Below are 12,510 nucleotides of genomic sequence, written 5' to 3'. Positions count from 1 at the left end.
ATTGAAAATTCAATTAAAGAAATGAGGTTATGTGAAATGTTAAAACAAGCAGAAAGCACAATCATTAGCACAACATAAGGAATGTAGCCAATGAGCAGGTAGCATAGATTAATTAAATTAAAACTAGAAGAAAAAAAACAGAATTCAGCCATGATACAGCATTTGGTATTTACAGACAGCAGAAACAATTTTGCCCACCACACCATCTAGAAAATTAAAAGTTAATTTTCAAACAAGATGGACGAGGCTTCATTTTGCAGCCTAATCGTAAGTAGTGATGCCTCATACCTTGAGGAATTCTTAGGATACTTTGTAATTTCTATGTCTTGTCTCAGAATCCCCACCCCTAATACATCTTAATAATATATTGAGATATATAGGAATTTTTTTCTGAGACAAGTGCCTGTGCTTGTTATGTCTTTCATGGCGCACATCTAAAACAAATGAATTGCATTCTATTTTTTAAATTTTATTTCAACCTCTTTTTTCTAAAAGAAATAAATATATAAATAAAAGAAGACGATGTAGATGTATAGCCTCTAAAGCTCTTTTTGATTTACCTAGAAAAAGATGAAAGCCAAAAACTACATAAGCGCTTAAGGAACTACTGATTTGTGTGATGAAATAATATCTGTCTATCATATGCTATGAAGTTTCCTATGAATTTTGTTAAGTTTTGTTTTATATCACAAGTATCATTTTATTTATATGACAAAAAAAAAATAATATGTAATGAAAATATGTATCTATACAATGTATGCTATGAAATCAAAGTTTTCATGATATACTAATTCTTAATGAAAAAATATTTTCTTTTTTCTTTTTATAATTTTTCTTATTACAGTACTATTAGCGAGTTTACAAATAAAAACTGAGTAGAAAAATAAATGTCCTGTGTGTATACCTTGTCGGTCGCAGCTGGATAACTTAGACTAAAACAAGTAGTTTTCGAGTTTGTTATAGTCCGATATTGTTAGACCAAACTATATTTAGGCCGAGTTTGATATGTTCCGAGTTAAGTATGTATGGTCCGAGATGTCTAGGAGTCTTGTCGGTTACCTCCCTTGTGGCGCTTGGTTTAAAAACAAGTCACGTGATTTTTGACTGGGGGAAATTTGAAACAACAAACAACTGTAACTTGTAAAAAGCATATAACGAAGATCATTTTAAGTATCATTTAGCGATGCCACCACAGTAAGAGATTTACCATTAAGGGGAATATGTTCAATGAAGTTGATTAATCTTTTTATGTGTAAAAATTTCTATTTCAATGCAACAGCCAACACCATCGAAGTTCTTCATGTAAAAGCGGAAAATTATTTCTGTCGCAATTTACCCAGTTCGAAAGACCTGTATCACTGAAAAAAAAGGAAGCCCCGATATTTCGATTCCCCATTATTCAAGACAAAGGAGGCAGTGGATAAAACAGTTCTGGAGAGATTCAAAAAAGGGGGGTTCTCAACACAGAAATTAAACTCTACAGTTGTAACTAGAGAGATAAAGATTCCTATACTGCAACAAGTGTATTACAATATTTCTCCACTCCAGACTTGGCGAGTATTTTAAATAATTAAAGAAACACTTAACCAGAGCTCGGTTAGTGAGTTTAAAATAAAGTCTTGCAGAGATTCAAGATGCGGTGTTTGCTGCCAAGATGCAAAATATTTAGAAACAATTAAAATGAAATCATTTAAAGATGGCAAAAAATTTCATGTGAATGCTAATATGACTTGTAAGACAACAAATCTTATTTACTGCGTCACATGTCCTGGTTGTCACGAAAATTATATTGGACAGACTGGGAATAGCCTCTGTGAACGGGTGCGAGTTCACAAAGAACAAATAAAACACCCATAATACAGAAATTCTCCAATTAGTGCCCATCTTGATACTAGTAGTAAAAAGCATTTTCAAATTATGCCTATTTTTAAATGTGGACGGGATGAAGCATACAGAAAAGGGATGGAATGTTATTTCAGAACAACGAACAATGTTCCGATCAAAATTAAATCCAGAGAATTTTTAACAACGAACAATGGCAGAACGCCATAAACCTCCTTAACAACGTCGCCTATAGCGACACTACATCAGTTATCCTGAAGAGTCCCAATGGAAGGATGAAATCGATAGTAGGATAGAATGGAACTGTTACTTTTTCACTATTTTATATTATGAATATATCTTCATATGTGAAAATTATTTTTTACGCCTATACATATATATATTTCCCTGGCTAGATAATTTTCATAATTATCAAAAATAATAAAATAGTTTACCTTCCTGTCTGCCCATGACAAAAAAATGTACCATGCAAAGTTTTTTTTTCAATTTTTGGCCCCAAAAAAAAAAAATATTTTACCTTGTCAAAATAAAAAAAGATGCATTTCCTATTACGGCACCTACCCTATTTTATAAGCTCAAAAAAAGACTACACTTAATTTTTTTTGGGGTCATTTTTCAATATTAAAGCACTGTTAAAGTTAGAATGTCGGTCGTCCCTCCCATAGACTAAATGTAAAGAAAAGAGGTAAAAAAAAAAAACTTCCTACCTACCCTATTTGTTTCAAAAATGTAATAGGAAACATGCATATATTTTTTTGGCCCTATATACCTACATGTACCCTGTTTCAAAAAATAGGAATCAGAAAAGTGCAAAAGAATATTTTAATTTAAGCCAACCAGAGAGCATGAATTTCATTACTAACTACTTGCTTCCATCACATGATCAGGATTCCACACCAAGGACCTTTGTGTTACAAGGCAGCCTGTTAACCAACTGAGCTAAAGAAGTACTTACTTAAGCTCAACCACTTACGACTGACTAAGTATCAACTACATTTTCTAAGGGAAGCAATGCTACTCAACATTTAACTGGGCCCCAGGAGTGAAATTGTAAAACATGGAATTTATACTTTATGCAGCTGGTATTTTGAGGGAAAAAAAGAAACTTTCATAGTTGATTTACTGTAAATTGTTCTCTGAAATTATTTCCTATTTAAAAAAATGATTAATACTAGACATGATAAACTTATTGTAATATTAACAAATAATTATATTTTTCAGACGAGGAAAAACCCCCAGGAAGAATAAAAATGGATCTGGATCTCAGACAGAACCTGTTGAGGTGAGGACAAATCCCAATATTGGCATTCAATGATTCATAAATATGAAAAAAGAATGTGTGTTTATGGGTCTAGCCAAAATTTATGGATTGGAAGAACAAAATTTATAATAAATTACCATTGAATCTGGTCCTGATTACATGAATAATTAAAATTATTTATCAATGTTTAGTAATCATAGCTTTCCTAGCTAAATTTCATTTACATTGTATATTGATATGATTATATATTATATAACCAAAAAACTTACATGACTTATAGCATTCAAATGCATTTTGCTTATTTATTTTTCAGGTCTATTGTCGTATTCGACCTTTAGATAATCCAGATGATCCTGTATGTTTGAAGGCTGTTAATACTAACACTTGCATCCTTACGCCACAAGAGGTAATAGTTTGATAGGTGCATTTTTGTCTCTGATAGAAACACCATCCACTTATTTGTTTTATTTTTCTGAAATATTGTGAAATAAATATTTTTAAAACAGAAACATATTTATATATTTGTACAATAAGTGGAAAACATTCTCAAACTTGATTGTAAAATCAACATTTCACTACAACAAAAGAATAGATTTCCCTGAAAAATTATGTGTGTTAGAAAGTCAAAAATTTAGACTTATTTATCCTAACTTTGCTATGGTCATATAATTTTGGGGGGATGAACAAGTGTAAACTCTTGTTTGGCCTGAACTGCATGTATTCTTTGTTACTGTACAAGTGTTCAAGCACACACATGTACAGCAGCAGACATGGCAGAGTTTAATTTTATGTCAAATCTGAATCACTTTAGGATAATGTTTCAATATGTTATATCAAAGACAGAAAAAAATGTCATACACGTTAAATGCAAAGTCTCTATTTTGGATTGCATGAAGATTAAACATTTATTTCCTATGCCTATTAAAGGGAGATATGAAGATTTGTTCACCCAAGAATATTTATATTTCACCAGGGCTTTTTTCGAGGGTAAACGAATCTTCATATCTCCTGAGCCCAAGGGAAATGAATGTTATATTCCACTGCCTTTGTATACTATATGAACTTCAAATATAAGTAAGCATACTGCCATTTCCCCCTGATTCGCTTGTTTTTATTACTAAACAAGACATACATATCGATAAACAGTACGGATAAACATCGATTATTTAATTAGTCTTTTTGTTTTAACGTCTGAAATAAATTTGAACACGATAATGATATTTGCTAAAGCAATTTAGTAATTATAAAGTTCAAAACATTATGTACGTAAACCGCCTGTAACGTCTCACGATTTAGTCCCGTCATGTCAGAGGGGAATATGATCCTCAGAGGTGAATATGAAGTTTTGGTTGACGTCGCATGTGAATGTTTCAACCAATCAAATGTTGATTTTTATACTGCAATCAGCTATTTTACTATACAGATAAAGCTATACGTATAAACGTTAGCTTTATACGTCAATGACCCCAACTAACCTATAAGCCCCACCTCCTTATTGCATTTCATCAACAACGTCACGTCACGACCATGACAACGTAAAGTAACAATGGTCAAACTTTTATGAATTTAAACTTTTATGTCTTCAAATTGGTTATTTATATACCATGACTATCAAATGTTATTAATTAAGTTCATTTTCCCTTTTTAATTCCTTAATATGCCAATGTCTTATCGCCTGGACTACGCTCATAGGGAAAAATGGTACCCCAAGAGGGAAATTCCAAACACTTTTTTTAACAATTTTTGTTACATGTTTTTTTCATTTTTAAATATTTTTTTCGATTTCAGTATAAAGACAATATACGTAAAGTGTCTTGAAATATGAAATTTATTTGTATTCGGCACGAAACGGGGAAAATGCTCGGTAGAACCTCGCATTTTCCCGTTTCTAAGCCTCATACAAATATATTTCATATTTCAAGACACTATACGTATATTGTCTAACTCTATCCAAATCAACATGAAGTGGAATAATGAGCTATATTGGCCTACTGGTGTTCAATAGATAAACAGGAACCGTATTCTTTTAAGAAATGAATTTTCTTTTATCATGACTTTTTGCACTTTCAGAATGCAATTGCAAGAAATGGACAAGTTAAAGAGGTAGGATTTTTTTATACAGTGTATTTTCATTAAGTTAAGAATAACTAGAATTTTGGTGTAATACAATGAGACAAAGGGATGTAAACTCAGTACATACATGTACAAGACTGTGGAGATATTTAGTATTTACTGTTTCTCTGTAGATAAAAATAGGCAATAATCAAGAATACTCAACATGCTCAATACTTTACTTTTAACTAGTGAAGTTGATCAAGCCTAAGATGAAAAGAAATGAAAGACCCAAAATAAGTGTTTATTGGTCCCAATTCAGAAGCAAGAAAACTAGTGGACCAGAAGTGGTCCACAAATGTCAGATGAAATAATTGATTATTGCAAAACCAGTTTTAAGGATGTACACCTCTGAGGAGCCAAAAATTTCTAGAATTAAACTTTTTTTCTTAACCTGATTTTTAGGTTTATAAGACTGTAACAAAACAATTGGTGAAGAAAAAATCATATGGTGGTGTGCTTCTTTTTTTGCTACGTCCCTTTGAAAATGCCCAATTTTGATGATTTTCTCACTTTTCATCGATTTTACCTATTTTTGGGCTATTATCGTGAAAAAAATCACAGTTCCACAATTAAACTTTTTTTCATACTTTCCATAAAGATGAAGTGGACCAATCTGAATAAATTTAACTTACAAAAACTATAGGTAGGTGTTAATATAAGAAAGTTTTTTCATATTTTGATGCTTTTTTGTGTAAAATTTACCATACTGCCAATTTTGTATTTTTATGATTTTTCTCATTTTAAAGAACAAAATGCATATTAATTCAACTTTTTTGTTATAAATGATTGAAAAAATACATATCTAAGAAATTAGAAAAGACCAAAATGAGATGGGATGTATATTATTCTTGTAAAATCATTTTTTGCATCCCTCACCCATTTTCTCAAAATTTTGACTATAAATACTGACTTGAATGGTCGTAAAATTTGAAAACTGGATTATTCAAAAACCGTTCATGGTAAATACACAATTTTTTCACAGAGTTATGTTTGATTATAATATTTTTAAAGTTCATTGATATTTTCCACTTCTATCATATGTTTTGGAAATAATTTAAGAACGAGACTGAACGAGACTGAAAAGTCAGAAGAATACATCCTTAATCATATTTTACTGTTGTTATTATACAAGATTGATGGACAGACACAATTTATATACAACTGTGAAAGGGTTTGTCTTCCCTTTTATATATTGCCAGTCATCACTTTATTATTTTATTTCAGTTACAATACCAGTTTCAGTATGTTTTTGATGAATATACCTCTCAGAAGGCAGTCTATGACTATGTTGCCATGCCTTTGATGGAAGATCTCATTAAAGGAAAAAATGGTAGGGATGCTGTGAAATAAAAATGTTTTCAGAATTTTTCATTAAAGTGGCTTAACGAATATTAAAAGAGAAAATATTCAAGCCAATACAGGGAATTTGATTTGACAAATTTCACAAACAATATGGGACTTATAAAATATAGGATTTTTTGTAAAATTCACCTGCTACTGGATGTTAGCAATTCATAGCTATTTTGTTATTGACAGGGTTGGTTTTCCTCACTTATCTAGATGTTATCTTTGTAAAGATCTGCTTTTAATGGACTAAGTTTCATTTTCTATTTCATATCTGAAGTTTCATTTGTCATATTTGCAATGAAAATTATTTATAGTTTTAGAATCATAGCTGAAACTTCTTTCATCTTTTAACAGGCTTGCTGTTCACCTATGGAATAACATCTTCTGGTAAAACCTATACAATGACTGGTACCCCAGATGACCAAGGATTGATGCCAAGATGTCTAGATGTGCTGTTTAACAGTATAAGTGGTTTACAGGCCAAGAAATATGTAAGAACAAAATTTGAAAATCATTTAAAGTTTTTGTAATGCATCTGTTTCGCTAGCTATCCCAATTTTATGTTTAATTTATATCAAATTCAACTTATTTCGTGTTTATGAACAATTGTTGTAGTATCCATCATGTCAATTTTATTGCACAAAGATGACAAGCATACTAGTTAGTGTCCACATTATATGGTATCTGTTGGATAGCTGTCTCATTGGAAATCTTACCACATCTCCAAATTAACAGTGTTCTCCAAATTGAATTATTTATTAAGTGTATGTACTTTTCCATTTTCTCTGAATTGTTCAAGTTAAACATAAAATGGTACCTAGGGGGTGAAGTCATAAAACTTTGCTCAGTGTTCGGAGCACAAAAATCATGCTCGAAACACAAAATCCAGTATTTTGATTGCTTGATTCTTGAGTCTGAGTACAAAAATTGTGCTGGAAAGTTTTATGACCTAAAGGCCAGGAGAAGCAATCTTTTAATTTTGGGTTGACATTCCTCAATCAAATTTTATAACCAATGCTGTTTGCAAGGACATTACAGACAGAAATCAACACAATTAGTTTTGTTTTGTCCCTTGTTATATACCATGCATGTATAAGTTTACTGTACACAAAAAAGTTGTTCGTCTTCAAACCAAGTTTAAAATAACAATAACATGTTAACTCTCTTGTGGAGAGTTGTCTCATGGGAAAACATATCACATCTTCTTTTTTAAATATAACATACTCATTTATAATTAGGGCACCAATTTTGCTGTAAATATGGTGAGTATGGCATTGATATAAGAATTAAGACAAAGTTTTACAGTGAAATTTTTTTAAGAACCACCATTTAAAGAAGAAGCGGATATCTAATTTGAAATCACTGATTTAGTAGTTTTTAGTCTGTTTTGCTTTTTGGTGATGAATTGTTTTGTGCTTTGGTGTTATCTTTTTCACTTCAGGACACCAATTATTTGTCATCACCTCAAATTGCATTATTCATTTTGTAAAACTTGTTCAAAAATATATTCAGAAGTCATGCATTAAATTGGACCTGATTTGCTAGAATCATTCTTTGAGTTTCTGATCCAAACATATATCTGAAAACTTTGTATGCCATTGATTTGAGTAATTGTAATGTCTTCCCTTGAAATTAACATGGCAGAGTTCACAAAAAATGTCAGTCCTCACGATTTTACCACAAAAATTTTGCGTAGGACTGACACTATTTAGTATTTTTCAATAGAAATAATACTGAGAACCAGTTGATTTTCTTCAAGGACCACCAGGGGAAAAAGATTTCGCAAACTGTGACATTGTGTTTTAAAAGTTGAAATATATAGATGAGTTACATGTAGAAAGCTTCTTTTAAGACAAATAAATTCTGTTTCATTTTAGGTTTTCAAACCAGACAGAATGAATGGTTTTGAAATACAGACAGATGCTGACGCCATGATGGAAAGACAGAGAAGGGAAATACTTCCAGGATTGACAACTCCTAAAACACCAGGGAGGGGCAGGTAGGAATATCATAGATAATGAAATATTGGATTGTCAAGTTAACAAATGGATGTATGTTCATTGTTATAGAAGATTTTTAGTACATGGAGTGTCTGAAAATTTTGCATCGTGAAAAGTTGACTTATTGTTACAGACATTGTTATCTCTATTGTACTTAAAGAGTTGTATATACAAATATCTTGATTTTAATGTACAACACTTTATTTGTATAAATCCTGTCTTACACATGTTACATTTTCAGAAACCATGGAGAGTTTGGAGAGCATGGACGAATGAGTGATCCAACCCGTGTAGAGGATATTGATGAGGGAAATATCTATGCTGTTTTTGTGTCTTACATAGAAATCTATAACAACTATGTTTATGATCTGTTGGAGGAACTACCACATGACCCAATTACAGGATACAAGTAGGTGTTCTATTCCCATTTCATATGTGACCCAATTACAGGATACAAGTAGGTGTTCTATTATCCTATATCATAATATCATATGTGACCCAATTACAGGTTACAAGTAGGTGTTCTATTCCCATTTCATATGTGACCCAATTACAGGATACAAGTAGGTGTTCTATTATCCTATATCATAATATCATATGTGACCCAATTACAGGATACAAGTAGGTGTTCTATTATCCTATATCATAATATCATATGTGACCCAATTACAGTTTACAAGTAGGTGTTCTATTATCCTATATCATATGTGACCCAATTACAGGATACAAGTAGGTGTTCTATTATCCTATATCATATGTGACCCAATTACAGGATACAAGTAGGTGTTCTATTATCCTATATCATATGTGACCCAATTACAGGTTACAAGTAGGTGTTCTATTATCCTATATCATATGTGACCCAATTACAGGATACAAGTAGGTGTTCTATTATCCTATATCATATGTGACCCAATTACAGGTTACAAGTAGGTGTTCTATTATCCTATATCATATGTGACCCAATTACAGGATACAAGTAGGTGTTCTATTATCCTATATCATATGTGACCCAATTACAGGTTACAAGTAGGTGTTCTATTATCCTATATCATATGTGACCCAATTACAGGTTACAAGTAGGTGTTCTATTATCCTATATCATATGTGACCCAATTACAGGATACAAGTAGGTGTTCTATTATCCTATATCATATGTGACCCAATTACAGGTTACAAGTAGGTGTTCTATTATCCTATATCATATGTGACCCAATTACAGGTTACAAGTAGGTGTTCTATTATCCTATATCATATGTGACCCAATTACAGGTTACAAGTAGGTGTTCTATTATCCTATATCATGTGACCCAATTACAGGTTACAAGTAGGTGTTCTATTATCCTATATCATATGTGACCCAATTACAGGTTACAAGTAGGTGTTCTATTATCCTATATCATAATATCATATGTGACCCAATTACAGGTTACAAGTAGGTGTTCTATTATCCTATATATCATATGTGACCCAATTACAGGATACAAGTAGGTGTTCTATTATCCTATATCATAATATCATATGTGACCCAATTACAGGTTACAAGTAGGTGTTCTATTATCCTATATCATATGTGACCCAATTACAGGATACAAGTAGGTGTTCTATTCTCATTTCATATGGACATCAACTGTATTCATCCCATATTGTTTCTTCATTGATTTTAACAAATATTAACTGGTACATAGACTAGGGAAATATATTATCTTTCAAGGAATTGTAGTTTAACTTAAATAAATACTTTACAGACTTCTTTTAATTGATGGTAATTTAAAATTTCAACCAGAAAGTGTCTATTATGTTCTTTGTATAATTTATCACTGTTTCATGAAATAGGGGATGAAAAGAAATTTTAAAGTGTTGATAGATTGTTTGTGTTATAACACTTCTGTCAACACACTTGCATGGCTTTTTCATGGCAGGGAGTTTTTTGTGGAGAACAAGAAATCTCTTGCAAGAAAACTGGCAAACCTGGTCAAATGCAAGTTCTCATGAGCAAGGTTCAAAATCACAACTTATTATACATGTAGAAGCTAAACCAACTGTTGCAATTCATTCTAAAGTTAGCAGGTGGTTAAATTAAACATGAATTTGGCTATTTAATAAAAATTTGAAGTCTTTTGCCATACCAGACTGTTACTTTTAGTTCGTAGACCGGATTTAACAAATATTTGACACATAATATATGTCTTGGAGTTTGTACCTTTGTATCGTAACCAATATAATTTTTTTATTTATTTCAGACCACCTCAGTCAAAAATTTTACGAACTGATTCTAATGATAACATGTATGTGATGAATTGTGTAGAAGTAGAGATTAAAAGTCCACAAGAAGCTTTTGAAGTTCTGTATAAAGGTAAGAAAGTAGTCTTAGTTGATATATAACAGCAAAAAGGTGATAAAAGCCTGTGTTTAGAGGGTAATTTTAGTGAATTTTTAAATTACATTAATTAACCTACTAGTGAGTTAGTGACCAAAGTTTTTCACCTCAATTAAAATATGAGTTCAGATTAGTTATTTTATCACAAACTTTCTAACTGGATACAATTTAAATTAAATATATTTCCTATTATAATATAAAATTTATTTCCAAAATGTAAAAACTCTTTGTTATTGTTATGGGTGAGTTCACCAAAGAAAATATTAGCTTTCTAGAGGTCAGTGAGAGATGTGTTTTCATATATAATGATCTTATCAATTTATACCACATGTTATAAAGGGTAAAGTAGTAATACATTTTATAAGAATGTTTGTGGTTTAAAAATCAATAAATACATGTAAAATTCGTGCATATTTGGAAAAAATATGTTGATCTCTGTTTATTTAATATTAAATATTTTCTTTGATGATATAGAATGTTAATATTTGAACCCTCCTGTAAAGTTGATACAAGTGTATAGAAATGTCCTTTATTGCAGGTCAGAAAAGACGTAAAGTAGCCCACACAGCATTAAATGCTGAATCAAGTAGAAGTCATAGTATATTTAATATCAGGCTAGTCCAGGCTCCTTTAGATGCCAATACAGATATGATAGCACAAGTTCAGGTATCATTGTCACATATCAAGTCATTGTTTTAATGTTGTTTTTTATCACATTTTGAAATGAAAGGTAGTAAACCATGAATTTATAGTCACATGAACTTAAAACTTAGTACACATGCTCACTATTAAAGATGTAACCTTTTTGAATATATGCAATAATTAAGATTTTTTGTTGTTGCTGATTTCACAGTTCACAGAACATGAAAATGTAACACTGTCATGACTGTGAATTGTGCCATATGGTCAAATATTATTGTTTTGATGCAAATAAAAGGACGCTTACAAAAAATTCAAAATATTAAGCACACTTCAAGTTTTTGACATTGCATACTAAAATGATAGCCAGGCGCTTAAGGTAACACGATACCGAATGACGTTACGCCACGGGTTATCGTTCCTGACGTTATCGAATAACGTTCACACATTCAAGCCAATGCATCAGGCTATGTGACATTTTTAATGGTAACTTTTTCTGGATACTTGATGGAGTAGAGGAAAATAGTTCCGGAACGAAAACGATTACTGTACGGAGTTTGACTAATGTCCTGACAACCTGACAATGTCCTGACAGAAATGAAAATGCTAAAAAAAAAAAATTATTATTGGAAGGATTAATTTAAAATTTGGAACCAAGCAAGATGAGAACTTATATTTAATAAATAAAAGGGAAAAAAAATTAAAAACATATTTATAAGAGTTAGAAAACTTGACCTGACCAAATTGACTTTGTAACTTCTTATGTCCTGACAGCTATGAACCAGCGATAGACAAACTCAATACAATGGCAGATTTAAACATTTAATTCAATAATACAAGAAAAAAGAGAAAACGTGACCTGACCATCTACATCTTTCCCGTAACTAATGTTCTGACCGATGTAAATTGTTTATAACTTTTTTTTC

The 12,510-nt window shown here is 31.3% G+C and overlaps 1 protein-coding gene across 2 annotated transcripts in view; it reads left to right on the top strand.

Moving 5' to 3' along the window:
• Nucleotides 1-1,036: 1,036 nt before the first annotated feature.
• LOC134685539 (kinesin-like protein KIF23) overlaps nt 1,037-12,510 on the top strand; it is a 28,299-nt gene continuing 16,825 nt past the window's right edge. For both annotated transcript variants that reach the window (XM_063545306.1, XM_063545305.1), the window contains exons 1-10: nt 1,037-1,194; nt 3,064-3,124; nt 3,417-3,509; nt 5,174-5,206; nt 6,443-6,548; nt 6,920-7,056; nt 8,443-8,564; nt 8,807-8,974; nt 10,809-10,921; nt 11,484-11,611. In XM_063545306.1, coding sequence (XP_063401376.1) covers nt 1,184-1,194; nt 3,064-3,124; nt 3,417-3,509; nt 5,174-5,206; nt 6,443-6,548; nt 6,920-7,056; nt 8,443-8,564; nt 8,807-8,974; nt 10,809-10,921; nt 11,484-11,611 — 972 coding nt within the window. In that variant the 5' untranslated portion in view covers nt 1,037-1,183. The remainder of the gene's footprint in view (nt 1,195-3,063; nt 3,125-3,416; nt 3,510-5,173; nt 5,207-6,442; nt 6,549-6,919; nt 7,057-8,442; nt 8,565-8,806; nt 8,975-10,808; nt 10,922-11,483; nt 11,612-12,510) is intronic.

Source organism: Mytilus trossulus, chromosome 9, assembly GCF_036588685.1.
Source record: "Mytilus trossulus isolate FHL-02 chromosome 9, PNRI_Mtr1.1.1.hap1, whole genome shotgun sequence".
Taxonomy (NCBI): Eukaryota; Metazoa; Mollusca; class Bivalvia; order Mytilida; family Mytilidae; genus Mytilus; species Mytilus trossulus.
This window is presented reverse-complemented; position numbering and strand designations above follow the sequence as displayed.